This window comes from Rattus norvegicus, chromosome 5 (assembly GCF_036323735.1).
Source record: "Rattus norvegicus strain BN/NHsdMcwi chromosome 5, GRCr8, whole genome shotgun sequence".
NCBI classification, from domain to species: domain Eukaryota; kingdom Metazoa; phylum Chordata; class Mammalia; order Rodentia; family Muridae; genus Rattus; species Rattus norvegicus.
In genome coordinates, this window is record NC_086023.1 from 140846421 (window position 1) to 140874319 (window position 27899).

The 27899-nt window shown below is 49.2% G+C and overlaps 1 protein-coding gene and 2 non-coding genes across 11 annotated transcripts; all 3 read left to right on the top strand.

Annotated features, from left to right (window-relative positions):
- The first annotated feature begins 1414 nt into the window (after positions 1-1414).
- On the top strand, positions 1415-17669 carry Pabpc4 (poly(A) binding protein, cytoplasmic 4). 9 transcript variants are annotated; one of them, XM_006238799.4, is made up of 16 exons: positions 1415-2932; positions 6110-6303; positions 8252-8367; positions 9471-9610; positions 9933-10027; positions 10781-10918; positions 11752-11847; positions 13042-13314; positions 13548-13635; positions 13761-13880; positions 14309-14395; positions 14491-14618; positions 16198-16291; positions 16377-16507; positions 16778-16837; positions 17369-17669. In XM_006238799.4, exons 1-16 carry the CDS (start codon positions 2740-2742, stop codon positions 17384-17386), a joined length of 1971 nt encoding a protein of 656 aa, XP_006238861.1. In that variant the 5' UTR covers positions 1415-2739; the 3' UTR covers positions 17387-17669. The 9 variants fall into 9 exon arrangements, with proteins under 9 accessions (XP_006238861.1, XP_063143503.1, XP_006238860.1 ...); XM_063287433.1 differs by having other exon boundaries at positions 13761-13832; XM_006238798.4 differs by having other exon boundaries at positions 16778-16874; positions 17369-17508.
- On the top strand, positions 10386-10517 carry LOC120103283 (small nucleolar RNA SNORA55). Its single transcript, XR_005505361.1, has one exon. It is a non-coding gene; the product is annotated as a small nucleolar RNA SNORA55 (small nucleolar RNA).
- LOC120103284 (small nucleolar RNA SNORA55) lies at positions 12043-12175 on the top strand. Its single transcript, XR_005505362.1, has one exon. It is a non-coding gene; the product is annotated as a small nucleolar RNA SNORA55 (small nucleolar RNA).
- Positions 17670-27899: the final 10230 nt, after the last annotated feature.

Here is a 27899-nt window from a genome sequence, read left to right on the forward strand (position 1 = left end):
TTTTCATATACCCCAAGCTGGCCCCTATGCCCATTTGTATGAAGTTCTAGCTTCATGCATGTGAGACAAAGCTGCATCATCAGACTGAGGTTTCCAATTACACACACACACACACACACACACACACACACACACACACACACACGTACGTGTGTAGTCTGAGTAATATTGTATGTGTATATAAGTTTCTGAGACGGGATCCTACTGCAGCTCATACTTCCAATCCTCCTGACTTGTACTCCTGATGGTAGAGTCCTGTGTCACCACACCTGGAGAGATTCAGGTTTTGAATTTTTTGGGTCATGGATTCTCCTGGGTGCTCAGCACTTGTTTGGACAGCATATTTTTAGGTGTAATGTTTTGAAAGGAAGATAGAGTGATGTGAGTGTGATTATGAGCGCTGGCAAGCTACTTTGGAGACTGGGTGGTCTGGGAAGATGTCTCTGAGGAGAGGGGTCAAATTCGACAGAAATACTTAAGTTTGTTTTCTTCTGGGTTTTGGAGATGTTTTTTCAGCGTATTTCTGCCTGTCCTAGAACAAGATCCATACCATAGATCAGCCTGGCCTCAAACTCAGAGATCCATCTGCCTTTGATTCCCAAGAACTGGTATTAAAGGCATGAGCCGCTGCCTCCACCCAGCCGTGGCTCATTTCAAATCTATAACAATCCTCCTGCCACAGCCTCCCAAGTGCTGGGATTAAAGGCGTGTACCACCACCTCCCAGCTTTTTTTTTTTTTTTTAAGACAGGGTCTCACTGCCTGTCCTTGGCTGGCTTGGGACTTGCTATGTAGACCTGGTTGGCCACAAAGTCACAGAGGGAGCTTCTATCTCCCAAGTGCTGAGATTAAAGGTGTAAGTCACTATACCTAGCAAGGCTTCTTTATCTATCTATATAGTCACCAGAAAAACTACTCTTCGAGGTAGGGATGGACTCTTGTATACCATGGTAACCATGGCATCTGCTCAGGAAAAGCTCTGGTTAGCCATTTATTGGAACGAATTGATAGATAAATACATGTATTTCCTCAATTTTTTACTTCAACCAGTAGGAAAGGGAACTGCTGCTACAACTCCACATATTTAGTCCCATGAAATAACATGACTTTCAAATGATCAGCAAAGCCTTCATTTGGGTGAAAAGTCAAAGATTACCCTCCATTATCTAAGCCTAAACTCTCTTAACTAGCTTACATAGTGACAAAAAAACATTGTTTCACATGCATATACACACGCACCGATGCAGTGTCTTTGTGTTTTGCCATGAGTTACCATGAGATGTCCTCTAAGGACATCTCTAGATGGAGCTCCCTTAGACAAGAACCCACCTTTCTTTTCCTCTTCCTCCTTTTGCCTGCAAAGCATGAACTAAGTTGTAGGAGTTCCACCAGAACTAAACCGGAGGGGACGGATGAGTTTTGTTTTTATCAAAGCTTTGCTAAGATGTGTTCATCTTTCCAGAAAAGTCTTATCACCTAAGATACTACCACCATTTCTAATGACCTCCACAATCCAACCTCAAGGTTATATGTTCTTAAAACTTCCGTATGTCTTGCGTATTCAGCTCACCATGTATTGGGTCACCTGTTAGCTGTAATTTAGCATCGCTTTGTGTAGATGTAGGCATTTCATGGATGTTTTAAACATTATACCTGTGTGTGGGTGTTGGGGAGGATATGGCTCAATCCATACATCGTGGAAAAAAGAATCATACAGGTGCGAACGACCGGTCCTCCAAACGCAAGGGGTCGCTGTGACACCTTTCGGCCGCTCCAGGTCACTCTCGCGTGGCTGCCCCGCCTTGGGCCCCCGGGCAGAGTGGGCGGGCACGACTGCGCCCAGGTCGCGAGGCGCCCTTCGACCAGCAGCGCCCGGGGCGGGAGGGTATAAATGGAGCGGTGGCTGCTTCAGCCGCCTCTCTCCGCCCCGGGTCGCAGTCGCTAGTGCTGCGTTTGGGCTCAGCAAGCCTAAAGCAAAAAAGAGAAAAAGCTTAAAAAAAATTTAAAAAAGCCTCAAAAAACCCTAAAAAAAAGAAAAGAAGAAAAGAAGAGAAAAAAAAAGAAAAAGGAAGGAAAAGAAGAAAAAGAACGAGACCGCGACTTGTGCTGGGAGCCCGCGGGGAAGTGACTTTCACAGCTTCCGGCCTGCCTGTCCGTCGGCGTCTGTCTGTCCGTCCCGTGGTGAGCCGTCCCCCAGGCCCGGCCCGCCCCCGCACGCCTCCGCGCCGCGTGGCAGCCCCGCGCCCCGGCTGGCCGCACCACGTGTCCGCGCTGCCCTTCGCCGGCACCCGCAAAGATTTGGTTTCCCCCTTCCCGGGCCGCTGTAATTGTAAACCGCCGGGAGCCCGGGGCCTATATTTATCGCGAAACGCGTGTCCCCAAGGCCGCTGTGAGCGCAGCATCTGGCTGCCTCTAGAAAAAATTTTTGCCCCCTCTGCAAGGGGATTCCCTACTTCAATTTTTATCTTTTAAGCTCCAAGCCAGGACAGCTGGAGAGTACAAACTCCAGGAGAGGGCCATATTGTTTTTGAGAGCCTTTTGTCTTGGGGCTTTTGCGGTCCGGTGTAAGTCGTCCCGCACTCCGGTCCCGCCTCGGAGCCTCCCTGCTCCAGCCTCTCCCAGCGTCGCTGGTGCCACCTGTGCGCTGCGGCGCGTGCCACAGCTCTTCGGAGCCCCTTTTGTCCTGCAGTAGGCCCTGCAAGAAGTCCTGGCGGGGCTCGGGGTAGTAGGGGGTGGGGAGATGAACGCTGCGGCCAGCAGCTACCCCATGGCCTCCTTATACGTGGGCGATCTGCACTCCGATGTCACCGAAGCCATGCTGTATGAAAAGTTCAGCCCTGCGGGGCCTGTGCTGTCCATCCGGGTCTGCCGCGATATGATCACCCGCCGCTCTCTGGGTTATGCCTACGTCAACTTCCAGCAGCCAGCTGACGGTGAGTAGGAGCGGTGTGCACACATTCGGGAGATTCCTGGGGACCTTGGGAGTGCTGTAGGCGGAGGCCAAACTGCCAGGGCTGGGGAACATACTAAATAGCATGTAGCCAGAGAAGCCTGGATGGAAGCACGAGGCAGAGGTTGAGCCAGGCATGTGGTCACGACCCCGGCTTCAGTCTTCCACCACTTGGTAACCTGATGACCTTGGGCTACTGGGTGGGGGTGGGGTAGAGCAGGGATTGGAACCCAAGGAGATTGGAAATCGGGATCCGAATAAAGTGACTTGGCTATTCTAGTGTATATATAACCCCCTTCAAGTAGAAGTGGATCTGTTGTAGACCCTGGCATGAATTGGCACTCCTCAATGGATTGAAACAACACCCTCAAAAGTATAGGTTTCAAGACTGCTGGCCCTAACCTAGACTGACGATTTGAGATGGCTTTAGGAAGCAAGGTGAGCGGTTTCCTGCTGTGGTCTTGAGAGGGGAGTAGCTCCTAGTGTTGCCAGCAGTTTCTATCAGACCCCCCACCTCCTATCCCTTTGGTAAGGGGTTTGCTATGCAGTTTTGGTGACTTGCTCAGCTGCATGAAGCTCTAGGGATGTAGAGAATGGTACCCAGGAAGTCTAGGAAGGTGTCACTTGAAACAGTACTGGGCAATTATTCATCTCACCTGTGCTCATCAAGTTGGGGTGCCAGGGAGTCTCCTGCCATCCCTGTGCGGGGAGGGTGCAGGCAAGCCACAAGCCCAGAAGAAACCCAGTCAGGGGCTGCACATGACTCCAGATTAAAAGGAACCAGCTGTAGAAACTGGCGTAGGGGTGGGACACAAGCCATTCTGTAGCAAATGATCTTTAGTCCCTACCCCTGTCTGTCCCCACTCTTGGTGAGGCAGAAGCTTCCTTGCCCAAGTTGCAGCTGAGACCAGAGAGGTAGGTCTAGTTGAGATGCTAGGTAATTTCTAGTATATTGATCAAAGCACTTGGAGCCTAGTTCTGTTTGTCCCCAGGATATAAGGGGGTTGTGATGGAGTCCCTTAACTGCCTGCTTTCTTGACTTCTGAACAAAAGTCCTGTCTCTTAGAAATAGCAGAGGCCATTGGTCAGTGTGTCTGCCAACACATACCTCTGTAAGACTTCTCCCTGCTATAAATAAGTTCAGCCTGGTTTGTCAAGCTAAGCTGACTCCGACAGTGTCTGAAATAGATCAGGAGAATTATGTTGGGGTGGGCTCCTTTCCTGCTAATATGATGGGATAGTTTGAGTTTGTAAACTCCTGCAGTCACTTAAAGGCACGTTCCTACCTGACCCTTCCTGATCTGTCCTGCCATCCCCTCTGCCTAGCCACCGTCTCCCACACATGCCATGGGAAAGGTTGGGTGTAGATCCTCTTGGCTGATTGGACAGTTGAGTTTGCTGGGCAGTTTTAGGGAGCTTTTTCTCTTTTCTCTTGGCAGTGCTAGGGATTAAACCCAGGGTCTCAGCACATTGAGCAACTAACATATGCTAGGCTTTGTCCCTCCGAAGTACCTGTGGTAGGCTGAGAGGTTTTGTTTTTGAGACAAGGTCTCTATGTAGTCCTGGCTGCCTTGGAACTCACTATGTGAAGTAGACCAGGCTGACCTTGAACACACCTCCATAGACTTGTCCTATGACTTTCCTGGGGAGATGCAAGTCTTCAAGACAGGATTTCTTTATGTAGCCTTGGTTGTCCTAGAACCGTCTCTGCCGATGTGGCTAGCCTATAATTCACAGATGGCCAGCCTCCGCCTCCCAAGTAAGTGCTGGGACTGAAGTATGATACCATGCCAGGAGACTTAGAATTCTGTACAGCACATAGCCAGGGATGACTGAACTTGTGGTGTTTGTCTACTCACCGCACATGGGAGCCCATGACAGACCAAAAATACAAATACCACCAAGTCCAACTTTATGAATTTTATCAGGGTTACTTGGAGGAGTATGGGTGAGGGGTTGCTTACAGAAAGCTGGGAACCTGGAACACAGTGCACAGCTGCAGGCCACAACAGATTGGAGAGTGACCTTTCCAGGTGCCTCAGTTGTCTAGATCTCTTCCAGGCCGCTTGGCTCTTTCCTGCTTTTTCCAGGAAGCTGGTCTGGTCCTTAACAGTTTTTACAGCTTTTCTCCTGAGTGTCTTGGCAACCCAGCTTCCTTCCCTCTGAGGGGGGGCTATCAGCTTTTTATTGTAGGGTTGGCCCTAGTGAATCTGATCAGTTTCAGGGACTTCCTGAAGCTAATTAAGTTTTCATGTTCCTGCTTAATAAGGAGCTTTCTTCAGGTTGGGAAGTTTGTACCACAGTGCCACTGGGATTAAGAACCCCATGCCCAGCTGTCTAATTTGACTGACAGTCACCTCAACCAGGCTGACCTAACTTTGTAATCTTTCTGTACTGTGGGTTTAGACTTGTCACCTCACTCTACCTTAGACCCTGTTTTAATCTCATAGAGGGTGCTTGCTTAGGTCATGACACTGCTTCAGTGAAGTCACTGGTCATATCCTTGTTGCCACCAGCAAAGTGTGGCATTGTGGCATCAGGACTTTTGGTCCTTCCAAGTCTCAGGTGCCTGGTGGGCTTCCTTGGGCAGTCAAGGAACAACCCAACCAGCTAGAAGGAAAGAGTAGCTAAATTCTTAGGATTCTAAAGATTTCCAATTAAACCTGAGCCCTGGGATAAAGGTGTGGCGGTTTATCCTACTTTTAAGTTTTGTTTGGTTTTCAGTATAAAAATAGACAAGGCGTGGTGGCACATGCCTTTAATCCCAGAACTCAGGCAGTAGCAGACAGCTCTCGAGTTCAAGGCCAACCTGGTCTAAATATAGGTTCTAGGACAGTTGGGGCTATAGAGAGACCCTGTCTGGAAAGTAACAGTAAGGATTAAAAAAAAGTGGATGGGGGGCTGGGGATTTAGCTCAGTGGTAGAGTGCTTACCTAGGAAGCGCAAGGCCCTGGGTTCGGTCCCCAGCTCCGGAAAAAAGAACAAAAAAAAAATGGATGGGATCTAGTTTTCGATGCATTAACTAGGAACATGAGCTTAGTCCATGGTGAGAGTCTTGGTTCCCTGAGGCCATCTTGATACTTCAGAGATCTTTCTGGCATGGCAACAAGTCTTCTTAGTTGATTGGCATTCTTAATGAGTGAGTGTTCCTCCTTGACAGCTGAGAGGGCCTTGGACACCATGAACTTTGATGTGATTAAGGGGAAGCCAATCCGGATCATGTGGTCTCAGAGGGACCCCTCTTTGAGGAAGTCTGGTGTGGGAAATGTCTTCATCAAGAACCTGGACAAGTCTATAGACAACAAGGCACTGTATGACACTTTCTCTGCCTTCGGAAACATCCTGTCCTGTAAGGTAAGCGTCCGCCAAGGACTGTTGGCCGAATAGGAGTAACTGCTGCTTCTTGAAAACAAGATAAATGCTATGGCTGGGTGTGGTTTGTGCTCAAGGCTGCTGATGGGAGCTATCTAGGGAGTTCAAGGCCAGCCTGGGGATAGCATCAAAGGGAGGGTACCTTAGAATTCGGGACAATTGGGTGTGATAACTTTCCTATCACTGAGGGTGTTTTGGCTTGGTTTTAGTGTTAGCATTTTGGTGACCTGTGGTTTCGTTAAGGCATTTCACACATGTGCATATGTATCTTGATCATGTCATTCCCCAATTCTTAGCCTACTCCCCATAACCCCATCCTAATTCTCGACTAACCCACTGCTATCTTTGTGTGTGCGACCCAATGCATTTCATTAGGGTTGTTTACAACCCCCTCCCCCATTGCTATGTAAACCTCGGGTCTAGTGAGCTTTACCCACAGCCCTCTCTACTTTTTCGTATCTCACCAAGGTGCCTAGTGTGGTCTTGAACTTATGGCTGCCCCTAGTCTCCCAAGTAGCAGTTAACTCACCCACTAAGCTGGATCCCACTCTGGGAATGGAATTATCACAGAAGAGCATGTGGGGAATCTTAGCCACAGGTTTTTTGTTTTGGGTTTTCGAGACAGGGTTTCTTTGTGTAGCCTTGGTTGTCTAGAACCATCTCTGCAGATGTGGCTAACCTATAATAACTCACAGGCGGCCTGCCTCTGCCTCTCGAGTGCTGGGATTAAAGTATGACACCGGGCCAGGTGACTTAGAGCTCTGTATGGCATATAGCCAAGGATAACTGAACTTCTGGTGTTCGCTAAGATTACAGGTGTGTGCTGCCGCCCCCAGCTTGTATGGTACAGGGTTGAGGCAAGCAGTCTGCCAGATGAACTCCAGCTACTTGTAAGGTGTTTTGTGTACTTTCATGGTACCGACTGTTGAAAGTTTCCATTTGGGATTGGGGTCAGCAGCCCCTTGTTTCTGGGAACCTTACTCAGCCGCTAACCTTCACATGGTGGCTGCTGACACACTCAGGACTTGACTTTTGTGCACTTGGAAAGCACTTTTCTGAGCACCTTGGTTTGTACCTGATCTTTCTGGTTTTTCCCTGTTTTCTATGCTGTGATTGAACCCTTTGCAGTGCTCGAATACTGAGCTAGCCTCCAGTCCTGCCCCCTCTTTCATTAAGTTTTTATCTATGAACAAGTTGTATCTGGGTGTTGCCTGTGGATCCCAGGGAATGAGCCAAAGACTTTTACTCATTGAACCTTCTTTCCCTTAAACCCCCGCCCACCCCCATACACACTTTGAGCAGCATCTTACTGGGCTGGCCTCAGATGGCATGTTGTGTGGGTGAGTGACCAGGAAGATGATCAAGGTTCCCATCCCAAGTGCTGGTATTACTTTCTTTCTTTCTTTTTTCTTTTTTTTTTTTTTTTTAAATAAAGGAGCACTTGAGGGGAAAAAAGGAAATTTCCTGGGCTAGGCAGGAAATTCATTTGGTAAAGTGTTTGCTGCATGGGAAAGGATCTGAGTTACATTCCCTAGAATCCTTGTTAAAAACTGGGCAGGGGGGGTTGGGGATTTAGCTCAGTGGTAGAGCGCTTGCCTAGGAAGCGCAAGGCCCTGGGTTCAGTCCCCAGCTCCGAAAAAAAGAACCAAAAAAAAAAAAAAACTGGGCAGGGGACCATCCACCCATGAATGCATGATACCAGTGTTGCAAAGGCAGAAACAGGATTCCTGGGGCTTGCTTGTCAGTCTGGAGGGAACCTGTATCCAAAAAACCCCCTGAGGCTCACCTTGCTGGCACAGAAACACAATGTGGGCCAGAAATAGACTAATCATGGCAGCCGTTGGAAAGCAGGGTACTTGGTAGTGCTGGGTCCTGTGAGGTCCGTACATCTGGCCAGTGGCCCCCAGGTGACCTGCCTCCTCTTCAACAGGTGGTCTGTGATGAGAACGGCTCTAAGGGTTATGCCTTTGTCCACTTCGAGACCCAAGAGGCTGCCAACAAGGCCATCGAGAAGATGAATGGCATGCTCCTCAATGACCGCAAAGTGTGAGTGTCCCAGTCTGGAGCGACAGCCATCGCATGAGCCAGCCATGGCCCCACCTCGGTATTAACTGGCACACACAAGGCGGCTACTGGTTCTCTCGGCCCAAGTGTGGCCTGCTCCTACCTCTCCACTCCAGGGCTGGTGAGTCTCCCTGCCCGAGCCATGGCAGCCCTTTTGACTTGCCACAGTCGGCTCCCTGCCGAGCCATGGCCTGCCTGCTGCCTCTCCCTTAAGGCATTCATCTGGGTTTTGTGAGCGTCAGCAAGTGGGGCTGGCTAGAAGACAGCTCTGAGCCCACTCTGAGCAGGGGTCTCGGCCAGCGGCAGAGTGGAGAGGCCCTGGGCTGACCAGGAGCTGGATATTAGTTATAACCTCAGCTTTCCTTCAACTCATTCCTACCCGTGGGGCTCTTGCTAGTTTTTGGCACCAAATTGTCCTCTAGTCTTTCCTCTGAGCTGTGACATTTCACTGTCCGTTGTTTAATTGGCATACTGTGAAAAAAAGCTCATCCCTTTTCGGATCATTACTGTGGGGTTGGGGACAGCCATGGGTATTTTTTTTTTTTTTTTTTTTTTTTTTTGCATTTTGTACTATTGCATTTTGGCTATTACAAGCAACAATCATTTCTGTCCTTTGGGGTGTGGAATAGGCAAGGCTTCGTGTATGTCTGTGTCGGGTGTGTGGACATATTTTCCTGTCAAGGTTACCGAATGATAAGCAAAGGTCACCTGATTGCGGCCGTCCCGCTGCTGGACTTAACCACTGTTAACAGTTTGGTTTATATCCTTCCAGACGTTTTCTATGCATTTACATAGATGCACAGAAATGAACGTTTTAAAAACATGGTCTTCTGGTTTCTTCACGAAGGCAGTGTGATGTGGTAGGAGTGGCCCTGGTCTGAACCAGGAGCCCTGGGGCTGGTCCCTGCCAGACAGCCCCTGTCTCTTTCTTTTTCTGCTGGGGACTTGGGGCATCTGAGCTTGTTCTTGTGGTGGATGGGGTCCTTGTGTGTGTTAACCTCTCCTGCCGGCCTTTAATCTGCATTCCTGGAAAACTGTGTTTCGTTCCTTCTGCGTGATCACCGTTCTTCGTGGTTTCTTTGTAGGTTCGTGGGCAGATTCAAGTCTCGCAAAGAGCGGGAAGCCGAGCTTGGAGCCAAGGCCAAGGAATTCACCAATGTTTATATCAAAAACTTTGGAGAAGAGGTGGATGATGAGAATCTGAGGGAGCTATTCAGCCAGTTTGGTAAGTTGAGGCCTGGAGCCCGCATGCCCACTCTTGTACTGACCATACCAGGCTTAATCCGTTTTTCTTTCGGCAAGGACACTAACCTCAGGGGGTGGAGGGTGAACATAAAAGTCCAGGCCTTTTTCTCTTGGCTTCATCTCCGCTTTTTCCTTTGTAAGGTAATCCCAGAAGCTTGGTGGGGTTTTAGACCAGATTTGGTACCTCTTTCTGTCTCAGACCCATCTGGGCTCATCTGGAGATTTGTTCCAGCTGAGTTAGGAGCAAGAAGTCCTCGTGAGCTGTGGCAGACGTCACTAACTGTTCTGTCCTGTGGTGATAGGTAAGACCTTAAGTGTCAAGGTGATGAGAGACTGCAGTGGGAAGTCCAAAGGCTTCGGCTTCGTGAGCTATGAGAAACATGAGGATGCCAATAAGGTAAGAGCGCTGTGAGGGTCGAGAAGAAACTGGGCGGCACCTAGTGCAAAGTAGAGTAGCTAGAGGGGGCTCAGTGGGTGTGCAGCTCTGCCCAGCATCCAGTTAATGATCTGTTAACTGTCAGTTCAGATACTGATGGAAGATTGGGGCAGGTGGTTGTCCCCATTCTTGGGTAGAGAAACTGAATCCTTTAGGTAGGGCAATGTGCTGGACCCTTAACCTACAGAGGGGCCTGAAAAGTTGAGCGTTATCAGATCATCAGTCAAGACTCACCAGCCCTTGCCTAATTTTTATACAGATACTGTGTTTAGAGACCACCACTCCCCACCACCGTACACACATACCCTTTACACCCTCTGCACTCAAATCTTTCCCAGGCCTGCTGCTTGGTGCCGGTCTGGGGACAGGCAGTGCAATAGTAGAGCAGAGGAAATCCAGACGGGTTGTTTCCATCTGTCCTGGGGCCTGTCTCTACAACTCTGCCACACTCCTTGAGAATGAAGGTGTTTTTGAAGATGCTGAAGCTAGGGGTGGGAATTAAGGGAAAAAAGATGTCTGCATCAGTAATGACCAGTAACTCATTTAGGTGCTGACTCCACTTCCCTCCTGAGTGGGGTTATAGTGTAGCAGACTTCAGTGTCCATCAGTCCATCGAGAAGCATTTTCCTTGGTGTGCTGGGCTCTGCTACAGAAGATGGCCAAGTCTCTGTGTTACGTATGTCTTCAATTAAAGACGTACATCTTCTCTCTCAGGCTGTGGAAGAAATGAATGGAAAAGAAATGAGTGGGAAATCCATATTTGTAGGCCGTGCTCAGAAAAAAGTAGAACGTCAGGCGGAGTTAAAACGGAAATTCGAACAGCTGAAGCAGGAGAGGATTAGTCGGTACCAGGTGAGGCGGCTGCCTTCTCCAGGGTGTGGTGCCAGTGGTGCTGTAGACTTCTGTGGGAAGGGGCATTCCCCTGCAAAGTCGGGTTTAAAGGCTGGCACCTGCCAAAGCATTGCCGGGTAGGGCCGGTGATACAGGCCTCTGTTCTGAAAGTGTCCACACACTGCTCTTGGCTGTGTGGGTTCATTTCCCTAAGATGCCCCTTTAGGCGCAGCAGCTGAAAGAGCCCTGTAGGGTGAGTGGTTGGCCAGAGCGCGTATGGGAAAGTGATGTGGCTGTATCCATGGCTCTAGGGCAGGAGTTTCTCACCGTGGGCTAATGTCAGTCCTGCAGGGGTGGGGATGTTTGTCCTGATTTGAGGCAGAGTTTACTATAACTCGGGGTGGCCTGGGGGAAATCATTGCATTAGGCTGACCTAGATCTCTAGCAACCCTCCTTCCTCAAAACGGGTTAGAGCCCCAACTCTGGAGCCTCTAGGTTTTGTTTTTTAAGGTAGGGTCTTGCTCTGTATCCTAGGCTGGCCTCAAACACTCAATAGTCCCTTGCCTTGGCCTCCTGAGTACAAGAAGGGTCACAGGCAAGAATTGTTTTTGGTTGGTAGGGTGGTTTTTGGTGAGACAGGGTTTGTTGTGTAGCCCTATCTGGCCTGGAACTCACTCTGTAGATCAGGCTGGCCTCAAACTCACAGATCCACCTGTCTCTGCCTCCCAAGTGCGGGATTAAAGGCATACACCAACCACTGCCTGACTTCAGGCAAGAGTTTTAACTTGACAGGTCCCCAAGTGTGTTGGGAAATAACTGTATAGAGATGTATTTAACAGTAATCCCCTCTCCAGGGAGTGAATCTCTACATTAAGAACTTGGATGACACCATTGACGATGAGAAGTTAAGGAAAGAGTTCTCACCCTTTGGATCAATCACCAGTGCGAAGGTAATAACGTGTGCTAGCATGGGTTTGGAAACAGTTTTTTCTGTCGTTGGGTCAATGGCGTTAGTTAATTGTGTTGGTGGTCCAGAGTACAATGTTCTAGCATGTTCCTCCTTGCTTCAGATATCTGGAGAAGGTTTGTGATTGTATGTGTTGTCTACTTGCACTGGGGCTTGGAGTCTGGCCCAGTTCCTCACAGCACTCAAATCTTTCCCAGGCCTGCTTGCTTGGTGCTGGTCTGGGGACAGGCAGTGCTATAGTAGAGCAGAGGAAATCCAGACGGGTCGTTTCCATCTGTCCTGGGGCCTGTCCCTACAACTCTGCCACACTTCCCCCCTTGAGAACAAGGTTTTAAAGGTTTAGTGGGCCTTTGACAGGAAAGTTTGGCTGGACAGCCAAGATCATGCGGGCATGGTCTGCAACGGGACCTTAGCACTTGGGGAGTGACACTGGTCGAGGTAGTGGCCTGACACTGCATATTGCTTGGTGGAGCACACAGCAGCTACCACACAAGGCCTTTAAGTTGTGAAAAGGGTTGAGTGGTGGCCAGGTAGGGTTTGGCCTTCTGTGTAAGGTGTTGGTATTGGTATCGGTTTTTCGTTGGTTGTATTTTCATACAGGGTCTTGCTATGTAGTCCTGGGTGATTAGAATTCACTATGTAAACCAGGCTGACCCAAAAACTCAGATCTGCTTGCCTCCTGGATGGCTGGCAAGATGGTGTATGCCACTATGCTCTGCTGTGGGTATTTTATTTAAACCTTTTGGGGTGCTGGCAAAAGAACCCTCCTTGCTTCAGATATCTGGAGGTTTGTGATGGGGGGTGGATAGCCCTGGCAAACATTTCCTGGTTCTTCTTGGTGTCACCCACTTAACTGGCCCTGTTGGTGTATGCCTCTGCAAAGCCATATACCTTTAAAGACCAGGCAGATGACAGGGCACTGTTCCATGGGTAGAAGACTGTTGACCTAGTAACACACTGACCTTGGAGGATTAAAGAGGCCAACACACAAGGCACAGGAAAGCAGTAACCCCTTCAGTAAAGAGAAAGACGTTAGAGGCTGGCTCTGCAGAGACTGTGATGTATTCAGAGTTAGTTGTCTTAGAGTGTGGGAACCAGGGCTCAGAGGGGCTGGTAAGACTGATTAGACTCTGTTTTCCTGTCCTGCCTCCCAGTGACATCCAGTCTCTTTCCGTAGGTGATGCTGGAAGACGGGAGAAGCAAAGGGTTTGGCTTTGTCTGTTTCTCCTCTCCTGAAGAGGCAACCAAAGCGGTCACGGAGATGAACGGACGCATTGTGGGCTCCAAGCCTCTGTACGTCGCCCTGGCCCAGAGGAAGGAGGAGCGGAAGGCTCACCTGACTAACCAGTATATGCAGCGTGTGGCAGGAATGAGAGCGCTCCCTGCCAACGCCATCTTAAATCAGTTCCAGCCTGCAGCTGGTGGCTACTTTGTGCCGGCAGTGCCACAGGTAGATCTGCTAGGCAATCTCGGCAGCTGAGGGAGGGGTGTTTGGGGACTAGTGTTGAAGTAAGAGAGATGAATTAACCTGTGGTTACATCGCCAATGAGGTGGAATAACTGTCCATTGACAGTCCTTCCACTTTTGAGTAGAATACTAAGTTAATCACCCAAATATTGACCCAGTGTCCGGGTGAGGGCAGTGGGTGCAGGTTCTTAAGACTTGGATTCTTTTCCCCTACAGGCCCAGGGAAGACCTCCATATTACACACCTAATCAATTAGCGCAAATGAGGCCTAATCCACGCTGGCAGCAAGGCGGGAGACCTCAAGGTAGGTAGCAGGAAGCAGAGCCTTGTTCCTCGGGCTATGCCTGTCCAGTAGTTCACCGGCTTCTCCTGCAACCCAGCACCTGGTCCATCCTGGCTGGTCCGTGCTGAGTGCCCTTGTCTCTTCAGGCTTCCAAGGAATGCCAAGTGCCCTGCGGCAATCTGGGCCTCGTCCAGCTCTTCGGCATCTGGCTCCAACTGGTAATGCTCCGGCCTCTCGTGGCCTTCCTACTACCGCTCAGAGAGTCGGTGAGCAAACTGGCCTGTAGGCGCATGGCCGGGGAGGGGGGATCCAGATGACTGGCTCTGATCTGCCCTGGCTTGGTCAGTCTGGGTCTCGTTTTTCCTGCATCCTTAGCTGTGTGCTTAGGTAGTTGCTTCTGCCTTCACGAGCAGTGACTGTGGGTCCTGGTGTGTTGGTCACTCTGAACACTGTCTGCTCAGCGGGTGTCATGTGAACGGTCACCCAGAAGTACTCTGTCTGGATGGATATACAGGCACCACGCTGTTGAGGGTGGAGGGACGAGGAGACTCTCATTCTAAATGTGCAAAGACGTCTGTGGTGTCCTTTGGCCCTGTGAGGGACATGTGTGGTCATGTGCTGGAGTTCTTCCATGGGACGTGGCCAGTTGGGCATCTGCTGTCAACACTGATGTGCATTTGCTGGTCTGTTGTAGGGTCTGAGTGCCCGGACCGCTTGGCTATGGACTTTGGTGGGGCTGGTGCCGCCCAGCAAGGGCTGACTGACAGCTGCCAGTCTGGAGGTGGTATTGGGTGCACACAGAAGGGGGAAAGCTGGGATTTTGACGGGCCTTTGCCCAGGCTGATGCGCTTTAATTACACTTGTTCTCTCCACAAGGCGTCCCTACGGCTGTGCCAAACCTTGCACCTCGTGCTACAGTCGCTGCTGCTGCTCCCAGGGCTGTGGCTCCATACAAGTATGCCTCCAATGTCCGCAGCCCTCACCCTGCCATTCAGCCGCTGCAGGTGAGGCACAACAGAGCTGTGAACTGTGAAGGGATTTGTCCTATTTCTGCTCCATTTTAAAGATGCCATGTTTTTTGATTCCTCTTAAGTGTTAACAGGTTCTTACGACACCTGTGCACGCTCAGCTCTTGCCTCTGGGTTACCTTCACATCTGGTGACCTAATTGATCCTTGGCTGTTTTACAGGCAGTTGGTAACCTCTAGCTTTTCTTCAGGCTAGGGACTGACAGCTCAGTGGGCAGCCCGTTAAAGGCGCAAGCTCAGACTTGGATCCCCTGAACCCATATGAAAAGGGGTGGGGAAGTGGACAGTGTGCTGTGTAAGCATGGAGACCTGAGTAGTTCAGGTCCCAAGCACACATGTAAGAGTTGGCATTGTGGGGCCAGAGAGAGATGATGGTTCTTGGATCTGCAGGCTGGCCAGGAGAGCCAGAGTGAGCTCTAGGTTCCACGAGAGACCGAGTCTTAGAGAAGACACCTGACAGTTCTCTGGCCTACGTCTGTGCACATGCCACATATACACACATAACACAGAAAAGGCTGGACAAGGTGAGAAATCTAAACAGGAATCCCTGAGGCCAACCTGGCCTGGCCTACTGGGCAGATTCCAGACCAGGGAGGGAGATGACTTCCTTAAGAAAGTGGTGGTGATGCCTGAGGAACCAGGCCCCAGGGTTGACCTCCCCTACATCGTCAAACACATATACAGAACACCCAACAGAAAGCTTCCCAGAATATTCAGAGGTTAAGGTGCCTAAGCTGTGACCTAAAGCATAGCCACTTTCAGAACTTGGTGGCAGTTTGCTATGACTGGGCCTCACCTGCCCAGACAACTTCAGGAGTAGAAGCTGCTTTGAATTATTCTTAATAATAGTCTCCCTTCTCATCATTCTCTCCAGTGGGGGTTTCTTGGAACTTGGTGCTAATTCACCTGTAACACCTTTTTATGGTTCTAGCAACACTGTTGCATATATTAATGATCCTCAAATAATTGCTAATATATTAAAAACACCTAGACCAAGCCCCAGTCCTGTAAAAGAAAAGGTTGAATTTACCAGGGTATTATTAGCATATCCCAGAATCCAGGTGCTGGGTCAGTAGAGACAAAAGGATTAGGAGTTAAAGGTCAGCACCTACTGAGGCCAGCCTGGGTTCGGAGAGGGTACACAGAAAACCCAAACATCCTGTACCGGGGGATAATGAAGTATGGTTAGGAATGTTTTGATTCTCACTCTTTGGCTCCTGCCTCTGTATGTACTGACAATAACGTAAGGGAGGCATTGAAGAGAAGTGCATAAATACTGTGAAGTACGCACGTGTAATCCCAGCCCTTGGCCCTTGGCAGCAAGGGGATCAAGGCCAGCCAAGACTACATGAAAATCACAAATTATGTCTCCCGGGGCCTGGTTTTGACTGCAGGGCCTTGTGTTGTGAGGCAGGTTTGTTGGTCAGCATCTTCCCCTTCCAATAGCTTACAGTACACAGCTAGCCAGCTTTGTCTTTGAGCACAGGACTGCCACCTCCGCTCCCTTTCACATAGTCTTCCTTAGTGCTAACCCCACTGCCTCTCCTGGTTCACAGGCCCCCCAGCCTGCAGTCCATGTCCAGGGTCAAGAACCCCTGACTGCCTCCATGCTGGCTGCAGCTCCTCCCCAGGAGCAGAAGCAGATGCTGGGTAAGTTCCATGCTTGGGAAAATGTCAGTCAGTTGGTGCTCACTGGGATTGGACACTTTTATGATGGCAACTGTTCTGCCCACAGGGGAGCGTTTGTTCCCACTTATCCAAACAATGCATTCAAACCTGGCTGGAAAAATTACAGGGATGCTGCTAGAAATCGACAACTCTGAGCTGCTCCACATGCTGGAGTCCCCCGAGTCCCTCCGTTCCAAGGTGAGCTGCCTTTCAAGACCCTGTGACATCACGGTTTAGCTTCAGGGAATGAGCTTGGGGGCCGTCCAGAGAGAAAGGTCTGTGGCCCCCATGGCCACCCATGTCTGATTTGAGCTACTGCTAAAGTTGTTGAAGAGATAGCACCAGGAGGAGCCCGCCTGGGGGATCTTCTACTCATTGACCACGTCTGTGTGCCAGGAGAGACAAGTGGGTCACTGAGCACCTGGGGTGGCTCCCCTCAGTCTCTGAACATCTGGGCGTCTTCCACAGGTGGATGAAGCTGTGGCAGTCCTGCAGGCTCATCATGCCAAGAAAGAAGCTGCCCAGAAGGTGGGCACTGTTGCTGCTGCTACCTCTTAAACCAGAAGTATGTTGACAGTTGACATTTTCTGCCTCTCTGGTGTTTCACATAGGGCCTTACTTAGCCTATGCCCCAGGATGATTCACTCAGCCTCCAGGATGCTGGGGGGCTACGTCCATGACTATGTCTGTAATCCCAGCTGTCCACGTTGGGGAGGCAGAGCCCTAGTACCCAGCTGCTCAGTCTGAGCAACCTAGAAGCACCTGATCACATGCTTGGCCACCACATAGAAATGAATAATCTCCTGGCCTGACATAGTGGCAGTCACATCATAAGACCTACCTGCATCTATGCATATCTTATACCTTGCTAGCTTGGCCTGAGGTGGGTGAGATTGTGTCCTGCCAAGCTGGGAGAGCAGTGTGCAGAGGGATATTGGTCTTGTAGGACTGGTACCTGAGAGGTGATGGACAGTTGAAGTCAGGGCGGGATGGGGCAGCTGATGCTGATGGAGTTCTTATAGCGGGCTGCTTATTTGTGTTGGTGCTGCTCTCTTTCAGGAGTCAAAAGCCAAATAACCCCTCACGGCATTCAGCTGAGGTCTGAAGACTTCCTAGTTTGTCTGTGGACCTCTTTCAAGAACCAAGTTACAAATTCAACAGGTCATTTTGTATCAAAAGGTCAATTATGAAGCACCTAGAATTTTTCAATTATAAGAATATATTCTCTGGGTTCTGTTGTGGCCCAGATGATGGTAACTTTTTTTTCTATTATGAGTTCTGTTTTTTTTCCCCTCTCCCAGAAATTGGTTTTGATGTACCCAAGACTTAAGTTTCTCAATAAAGGAAATAAAATCTCCAAGTCTGGCTGTTTTTATGTGTTGCCAATCAGTTTTATTCTATATCTTGGGCTTTTTTGCTAGAACTACTGTTAGTATTAAATGAATTTACTTTTTCCTTTTTAGGAGGATTGGGTAAGCAAGCATGCAGTAAGTTAATGTGTCACTGGGGTGGAGCTTGCCTGGCATGTGCCAGGCCCTGAGCTCATGGCTGACACCTATGGTCCTAGCTGGAGTCAGTAGGAGCTACAGGATAGTGAGACCCAGTTTGAAGTCAGCTCAGCCCAAGCCTGAAAAAATGAGCTGAATTGAGCCATCAGAATGCTCTGCATACCATGACAGTATACTTGAATGTAGAATGCTCAGACCAGCAAAGTCTAGGCCCCTCGGGATTGCTGCAAACCCTAGGGATCCCTAGTCAAAGCCTCCACTCTCTTCCTGGAGTAAAGTTTGTCTCCTGGAGTTACCTGCTCACGTCAGCAAGTGCAACAAGGCTTCAGCTCTGGGAAAATGCTCAGAAATCCTCTGATAATTCTGTCTTAACAGCCAAGCCTGCCTCCAGGCTATGGGTAGGTTCCCTTAAGAGTTCTCTCTTTAAGTAACTGGTCCAAAAACCCAAACTGGAGTCTTTTTTTTTTTCTTTTTTCTTTTTTCCGGAGCTGGGGCGCAAACCCAGGACCTTGCACTTCCTAGGCAAGCGCTCTACCACTGAGCTAAATCCCCAACCCCCAACTGGAGGCCTTTTCAAGTGTATGTGGATATTCATGGGTCCAAAGACTGTAGGAGCTGGAGGCTGGAGTAAGGGGCAGTTGAAGATTCTGACTCCTGCCTCAGGTCCTCTGCCCTGAGGCTGTAGCTAAGTTGCTAGTCTTAATGTGTAATAAAACAGCTCTAATATTTCTGGACACATCGAAACCACCTTAACTCCAGAGGATCTGAGTCCTGCCCTTGGGCACCTTCACTGGTGTGTACATAGAGTTAAAGCTTAAAGATGGGGGTTGGTAGAGTCACCTGGCCCTTGATTGACCTCTGTCAGTCCAATAGTACACACAGGCTACAAGCTGTTGGAAAGCAGGGATGTGTTGGGTGGGGTGCTTTGTAAAGGTGGTCAGGGTTCGGTTGCACTTCTACAAAGCAGGTTTTCCTGAGGAAGAAGTTGCACTTGTAGGACTGTCTGACCTGTAGCCTCCAAGGGTAGCATTTGTTTCTTTTCCCAACTTCCAAGGCTCATGCCACTCACACGTGGCCCAAAGGTCTTCAAACCCAGCAGTGGGCAGTTGAGTCTAGCAGAGTCTCTGAACCTGAGATTGGCGGCCTTCTGCCTGCCTACAGCCCCCAGCAGTTTTGGGTGCTTGTCACTGACTCCTGTAAGCTCAGCACTGAGATCTTTCTTCAGTCTGTGTAGCAGCTGCTCTAACTACTGAGCTTCCCCAGAGAACAGTTGAATATTCTTGTCTCCCTGGCCAGCATTTTCTTGTCGTTTTGCCGTGCTGACATTGAACTCTTAGGCGTATAGTTTCCTGTCTGTACATATGTGAAATCTGATTTTTGTATACACTTGTGTATATACCTGCATACATACATGTCCATAAAGGAGTTAAGACTCACTCAGCACTAGTTGAGAATTTTTAAATTTAATTTTTAAATTTTATTGTTACTTTCACTGAGTCACCCTGGCTGGCTTCAAACTCTCTGCCTCTTCCTGAGTTCTAGGATCAAAGGTGTGGGCAATGAAGCCTGATTTTAATATATTTCCTGAGAACAAGTACAAAATTTAGTACAGGCATAATCCTCCGAGACATGTATGTTCCGACTTTAGTGGGTTTTCTTTCCTAGCTGAGGGTTCACCAGCATAGGCACACCATTTTGCTGCATCTCTGATCCCCTTCATTTGAAGCTGTTTCCCAGGTTTCCATTGTCCTGGGTTTTTTTGTTTTGTTGTTTTGTTTTTGTTATTCTTTTTTTTTTTTTTTTTTTTTTTGGTTCTTTTTTTCAGAGCTGGGGACCGAACCCAGGGCCTTGCGCTTCCTAGGTAAGCGCTCTACCACTGAGCTAAATCCCCAGCCCCTGTTTTTGTTATTCTTTTAAAGATTTATTTATTATATATTTATTATATATCGGTACACTTCAGACACACCAGAAGAGGGCATCAGATCCCATTACAGATGGTTGTGAGCCACCATGTGGTTGCTGGGAATTGAACTCAGGACCTCTGGAAGAGCAGTCAGTGCTCTTAACCACTGAGCCATCTTTCCCACCCCTATCCTGTTTTTGTAAGGAAACAGGCTGTGTGTGTGGCTTAAACTGTGAGCTCAAGCAGGCAGGTAACTCCCTCCTGATTGTGTCTAAGACGGCATGCTCTGACGGGAACACCACGGACACCACAGAAGTGGCACAGTTTGTGTCGTTTGAGGAAGTGCATGGAGTGGACTCTGAAATATCTGCCATCACTTGGTCAAGGCAAAGTAATCGGGCTTCATTTTTGAGATTGTCTTTTCCCTCCCAGAGTCTCACTGTTGTAACCTGGAACTTGAGATTCTCCTGTCTCAGACTGTCTGAATGCTGAGACCACAAGGCCTACGTCATTATGTTTGGCTTTTAATTTTGTTATTGATATTGAGAGCATCTCACCCGCTTGCCCTGGCTGTCCTGGAACTCACTCTGTAGATCAGGCTAGCCTTGAACTCACAGATCCTGGGTGCTGAGATTAGAGGCATGTGCTATTACTGCCCCACCTTTTCATTTATTTTTTTAAAGGCTAACTTCCATCCGCTGGTAAAACCGGGCTAGAGAGCTGGCCCAGGGGTTCAGAGCACTCGTTGCACCTGGGACCTGGGTTTAATTCCCAGCACCCACACGGTGGGTCACATGTTCTGTGATTTCACTTCTAGGGTGTCTAATACTTTCTAACCTGTGGCACCAGTAACACAGGTGGTATGCAGATAGACGGAGGCAAAACGTCTGTCCACACACTTGAAAGTTCTAAAGGTTGAAAACCATGCCAAGAATTCTACATGAAATTGCTTCTCCCTCCAGCTCGTGGTAGACCTGCCTGTTTTCCATCACTGAAACAAAGTCCTGGACAGGAGTGACTGGGGAGGGAGGGGTCTCTGTTTCTCACTGCAGGGAAGGTATGTTAACAGTGCAGGCGCATCTGATTGACAGAACCAGGGGCAGCCATTACCTCAAAGGCCACCCCTAGTGACTCCGTATGGCTGAATCCTCATAAGCTAAAGATTCTCCCACCTCCCAAAACAGTGCTGTTAGCTGGGGTGTCTTAACCATGCAAACCACAATAACTGATCCTGGTAAATCCTTGGGTTTTGTTTTCTTTCTTTCCTTTTTTTTTTTTTTTAAATATTTTTAAATATTCTTTTCAAACTTTTTTTTCATTTATGTAGCAACTTCTGGAATTCAATCAACATCAGGTCTTGGCTTCCTTGTCTTTTCCTAGTCCATGGGTAGGCTGACCATCATTGACTCAGCCAGGGCCCTGTGCATGGCCTTGTAGGCAGTGTCTGTCACAATGCACACTTAGAGGTATGGTTTAGCCAGAACTCCTCCCCTGAGAAGCTCCCCATACCAAGTGGGATAGGATTCTAGTAGTTACCCAGTGAGTTTATCAGGCTTCCTTACAGAGCATGTGATGGGTTATTGACAGGAAGTGTCCTCAGACAGCCGCAATGGAGAACATACCATGGAGAATGGACCGATGGTTTCCCCACAGCCATCGAGCCATCGAGATGGAATGTCCCCCTCCCCTCCAATGACCTTCTCCAACTTGTTTACTCTAGGACTTCCTGAGACCCTCAGTCCACAAGCCACATGCAATTAGGGCAGAATTGCATACAAGTGGGGTGTGTGTGTGTGTGTGTGTGTGTGTGTGTGTGTGTGTGTGTGTGTGTGTATCTCGATGAAGGTACCCTTGCAATGAATAATCTTCCAATCCCCTCCAGATTGAAGGTGATTGGTTCTTATAGCTGATCTGATAAATCAGATGAAGGTTGTAAAGCATCCTACAGCAGTCTTCGAGGTAAATTCCTAGAATTACTGGGTCAAATTTTACTGTAAAGACACAGGCTAGAGTGGCGCATGTTTTTTTTTTTTTTTTTTTTTTTTTTTTGTTCTTTTTTTCGGAGCTGGGGACCGAACCCAGGGCCTTGCGCTTCCTAGGCAAGGTGGCGCATGCTTTTAATCCTAGAACTCTAGAGGCAGAGGCAGGTGGAACACCGAGTCTGAAACCAGTTTGGTCCAAGTTCCAAGACAGCCAGGGATACATAAAGCCTGTCTCAAATAAAAAGATTTATTTTTAATTATCTGTGCTGTGTGTATACACATCAGTGAGTATGGGTTCCTGAGGAGGCCAGAAGAGGGTGTCCGAGCCTCCAGAGCTGGAGTTTTATGCAGTTGCTTTATTTTGCTTTTGGATTTTACTTTACTGTTAGATTTTATTTTACTGTTAGATTCATGGGTCTCAAACTACCAAGAATCCTCCTGCCTCAGCCGCTCAAGTATTTTAGGTGTATGTGGTGGTTTGAACAGATTTGACCCCAAAGACTCGAGTTTGAATGCCCATGGGGAATGGCACTATTAGGAGCTGCGGACTTTTGGAGTAGGTGTGGCCTTGGAGGAAGTGTGTCACTGTGGGGGAGGGCTTTGCAGTCTCCTATGCTCAAACTCCTCCCAGTGTAGAGTCCAGTTTCCTCTTTGCTGTCTTTGGATCAAGATGTACAACTCTTGGCTCCTCCAGCACCGTGTCTGCCTGCGTGCTGCCGTGCTTCCATGGATAATGGACTGAACCCCTGAAACTGTAAGCCAGCTCCAAGTAAATGTTTTCCTTTATATGAGTTACCTTGGTCACGGTGTCTCTTCACAGTAATAAAACCCTACCTAAGGCAATATGCTGCCACCATCTTTCAAATTAAAATTTTATTTTAATGTGTGTGTGTGTGTCTGTCTGTCTGTCTGTAAAAGCAGGTGCAGGTGCCTCCACAGGCCAGTGGTGCTGGGGTTCCAGCCGAGCCATCTGCTGGATGCTGAGAATCAAACCCCATCCTCAGGAAGAACGTCATGTCCTTTTACCTGCTGAGCCATCTCTCCAGCCCCTTTCCCACCTAAGTTTCCGCCCCCTGTTGGAGCTGGGCACTGAAGCCAACAGGCGTGCTGTGTGCACAGAGGCCCACCAGCTGAGCCAAACGTTTAACCCTTTTTTACTTTGCTTATAAAGTAATTTTTGCTGTGTAAAAACTTATTTTTAATGCAATGAAACTTTTTGGGGGGTTTGGTTGTTTTGAGATAGGGTTTCTCTTGTAGCCCTGGCTGTCTTAGAACTCACTCTGTAGATCAGGCTGGCCTCAGAGATCTGCCTGCCTCTGCCTCTCAAGTGCTGAGATAAAAGTCGTGAGCCAATGCCAGCTTGTAGTTAAGTATTGTTATCATTTTTTAAGACCGCACTGTGTAGCCTTGGATGTAGGCTAGGCTGGCCTTGAACTCACAGAGATCTGCCTGCCCCTGTCTGCAGAGTGCTGAGATTACAGCCCACGCTGGTCAGAAACTCACTATGGAGCAGAGAATAACCTTGAATTCCTGATTATCCCACCTCTATCTCCTAATTTCTGGGTCTTCAATTATCTGCCTCCATTCCTGGTTTTGTGTTTTAGTTGGTTGGTTTTTCTTTTTTTTTTTTTCGGAGCTGGGGACCGAACCCAGGGCTTTGTGCTTGCTAGGCAAGCGCTCTACCACTGAGCTAAATCCCCAGCCCCAGTTGGTTGGTTTTTAAGACAGTGTCAAGCTCTGTAGTTAGGCCAAAGATTATGACATACTGTGCAGTTTTCCAAGGAGCCTCTAGAGGGCAGTACTACTCCGCTGAGAGCCTCTGTCCTGTCCCATACCTTCCACAGCTTTGTTGAACTTCTCTCTCAGCTGAGTCCTCCATCTGATGGCACCAGGCCTTCCTGCTCTTGTCCAGCTCTCTGTCTGCCTGTGGTCTTCAGTGGCTCCTACACAGGCCCTTTAGACTTCTCGGAACAAAGCCCTCGGCCCTTCTTCATCCTTCCTTCCTTCCTTCCTTCCTTCCTTCCTTCCTTCCTTCCTTCCCACTTCCTGTTTTAGTAGACACTACCACCTAGCCAGGGGGCCGCTCCTGGTCTTGGGGCTCTTTCTTGGCATTCGTCTGGGCCCAGATGGCTCTTCACTTCCCACCCTTACCACACAATCCTCCGAGGCACTCTTTCTGCCTCCAGGATGGCCTCTGCCTCTTGGTAGTTTGGTCAGAAGCATCTTTCCATTGTTGCTTACACAGGCCCTTCCTCTGTAGCTCTGGCTAGCCCAGAACTCACAATATAGCCCAGGCTGACTTTGAATTTGCTGCCCTTTCTCTACTCCCCGAGTCTTGGGATTATAGGCAAGTGCTATCATGCCTGGACAGATCATCTTCCCCTCAATTTTAATTTTAATTCTTTTAAAATATTTTTTCAGCTGGGTTGTGGTGGTGCATGCCTTTAATCCGAGCACTCAGGAGGCAGAAGCAGGAGGATCTCTGAGTCTGAAGCCAGCCTGGTCTACAGAGAGAATTCAAAGATAGTCAGAACTACACAGAGAAACCACGTCTCAAGAAACCAGAAAATTGGGCTGGAGAGATGGCTCAGTGGGTAAAAGCACTGACTGCTCTCCCAGAGGTCCTGAGTTCAAATCCTAGCAACCACATGGTGGCTCACAACCATCTGTAATGAGATCCGATGCCCTCTTCTGGTGTGTCTGAAGACAGCTACAGTGTACTCATATAAAAAAATAAACAAATCTTTTTATAAAACGAGAAAATTAAAAATATATTTGCTATTAATGTGTATGTGCATGTATGTGCGCGTGTGTGTGCGCGTGTGTGTGCGCGCGTGTGTGCGCGCGTGTGTGTGTGTGATGAGTTCTGATGCTTATGTTGAGGTCAGAGCACAACTCTGGAGTTGGTCCTTTCTTGTCACCTTTGTTTGGGTGCCAGGACAGAACTCAGGTCACCCGGCTTGCTCAGCAAGTCTTTTATCCTCTGAGCCATCTGGTCAGACCTCCATGTCTTAAATTCACTTTCTTTTCGTTGTTGAGACAGTCTCGTGTAGCCCAGGCTCACTGTGTAGCTGAGAATGGTCTCACAGTCGACCTGATCCTCCAGCTTCCTGAGGCCAGAGAAGATGGCTGGTGGCTTCCGCAGCATCTCTCACAGAACAGGAAGCTCAATGTTTCCCCCAGACTGCCTGGGTAGCAAGCTCTGGGAGCTGCCCATCCTCCCCTCCCCCAGTGCTGAGGTCACAGGCGTGCGGCTGACTTTGTGCATGGGGGCTGGAGATTCAAATTCCAGTCCTCATGCTTGCAATGGGAAAGCCCTAGGCTCTCTCCTCTACAGTCACCACGTGGGTGACTCTTTCCCACTAGGTTATGAGTTTCCCCAGGGTTGCAACCTCAACAGGAGTTCTCATTAACCACATGGCTAGTATTTTGCTAAATAAATGAGAAGAGAAGCCAGTGTTAAAAGATCAAAACAACCCTCATTAACCTGGTTCACCTGTGAGGAGGGACCAGGTACCACATCTATGAGGCTAATGCGTCTCAGAGGCTGAGCCAACCTTCAGTGGGCTGTCGAACACCGGCTGGGGCCCGGGAACCAGTTCAGGTGTCCCCTCGGTCCCATGAGCAGCTGTGCCTAGCCACTGGCTCTCCCAGACATGGGCTGCCACAACCTGTCTTGGGCCAAGAAGGGCTCCCGGCTAGTTTTGGTTGTTTTTGATAGATAAACTGTGGTTTTTGTAATGACCTCCAGCTAGGTCCCAGAGGTGGCTTCTGGGACAGCCCTGTCCCCCCTGCTGCTGCTGAGACCTTAAGGAGACATCCAAGAGCTCAGTGCAGGAAGGTTGAAATCAAAAGTAGGCAGGAGCACCTCTGTTCTCCTGCTACCAGGCTGGCCAGGCCAGTTTCTGCTCTCACACACGGGTGCCAGGTCTCAGGGGTGTCTATAGTCAGTTTCACACTGTGTCCTCTCCTCATTCACCCACTGACCTGCACCAGCATTCTTCTCCAGGGTATCCAGGGCCCTTCTGTTGCCAGGCCCTATTTGGAACGGTTGAAACATACCCAAGCCAGATTTGGTTCCTATGCTACCCCTCCCAAGTCCTGCCTGGAAATAGTCTACGGTAGGCTGGCCTCATCCTCTCTACACCTGGTTTTGGCCAACTGTGCCCCTCATGGAATTTCATGTGTGTAGAGGCTGAGCCTCGGCAGTCACCAGGAAACCCCGCCCCCACCAGCTGCACCTGCTACACTGTCTGTTTTCAAATCTAGAACCGTGGGTGAAGCTGTTGCTCTCAGGATGTATTCTCACTTGGGGTCATGCTCAGGATAAACCTGGAGGCGAGGAGAGAAACCTGCTGCCCCTGACCTGGCAGGGACTTGGTTTTTGTTTTGTTTTGTTTTGTTTTGTTTTGTTTTGTTTTGTTTTGTTTTGTTTTGAGACAGGGTTTCACTGTGTAACCTTGGCTGTCCTGGAACTTGCTGTGTAGCTAGCCTCGAACTCAGGGATCTTCTTGCCTCTGCCTCTTGAGTGCTGGGATTAAAGGTGTGTGCCACCACCTGGCTCAACCTGGCTCCTTAAAACAATGTCTCTGTTGTGGCTGGTCAGTTACAGTGGTCAGGATGGGCAGCTGTGAGTCCGGGTGATGTCAGCCACTGTGGGCTCAGGTGAGGTTCGGGAGAGGATGAGTATGAAGGCCTCGGCCCTGGCTGACTCCAGGGTGACATGTGGCAGGCAAGACCAAGGTCCCCAGGAGAAAGGGTCGAACAGCCCCGTAAAACAAGGGTGAAAATGGACTTTGTCCCGGGGCTTCCCTGATTGTCCTGGGAAGGCGGGACTAAGAGACTGGGGTCGTTCAGTGGCTTCTCCACTGGTTTCTTTGTGACCCCCATATTCTGAAGCCTCCTGAGCCTAAGAGGTGAGGCACCTGCCTTGTGTTGTCACCAGCTGTCATCTGCCAAATCTACTGTAACTCTGCTTGTGCCAGATGCTTGGGGGGGGCAGCGCTGGCCTCAGGGTTCCTGGGCTTGTAACCAACCTTAAGACCATGCCCAATGGATCCAGGGCACCTGCTGCCCACTGAAGGGCCCGCCTTGTGGAGAGGAAGCAGAAATCAAGGCAAGACTGTTGCCAGAATTCCTTTTCAAAATTCAAAACTATTTAATATCTTACAATTTCCCAGTCCATTGTGAATAGATCAAATCACCAGCACGGTAAAGTTCCACACTATCTTTGTAAGCTACCCACAAATCCTGTGTGAGGGAATTTATATATGCCATGTAGAGACTGGATTATTAACCCTGGCTATCCAGTCAGTGGAATTATGGGATTTGTAGTCTATTCTTTAAGTTTTACATTTTAAATTAACTAAATTTTTTCTCCAGTATATAGGTAATGTTTTATAAATGAAGAGTTTTTTTAAAGGCCAAATATCTGCTCGAGCTTTACCTCCTGATAAAAAAGAGACTGTAAGTCCTGTCACCCACCTGAGGACACTGTGCACATGCATGTCCACTAGCAATGCAGGAGGGCCACACGTTAGGACCACACCTGCCATCTCTTCACCAGAGACCCCAGTGCTACAGCTTGGTCCTTCGCATAGGCAGGGAAGGTGCAGGGTCACCCCTCACTGACATAGTTTGAGGTAACTATAACTGTGTTGTCAGTACAGCAGCAGCGGGGACATCCTGGGAGAAGGCTGGCATTTCTAGGAAGGAGGGCCAGGGCCACACTGCCAAGTCCATTTAAAATGACATACCATGTACTTCCCGCACCTTCCCAGGCAGTGGCTGCTGAGTGTTCTGGGAACACATCTGGGCCTGGGTGACCGCAGCTGGGCTCCGTGACAGCAGCCCGGCTCTGCTCTGCTCTAAACCTGCACTCTCTGCCTCTCTTATGTGACCTGTAAGGAGTTTCCCTGGTGGATCCCCCACTTTCCTGCATCTGGGCACAGGAACAGCGCTGTACCCCGCTGACATCCAGATGTGCTATGCTGCAGTTGTGATGCCGTGAGGGTGGGTCCCCCACACAAAATGGTCCCACAGTGTCCTGTGGTACTTTCTTATCACCCTCAGGGGCCTTCAGCGATGGTCGCTTTTGCTTCTAACTCGTAACCTGAATGGTCAGAGATCACCAGACAACCAGATGGACACCCAGGCGCTATACATCTCTCTTCTCTAAGACCTTTTCAGTTGTCATC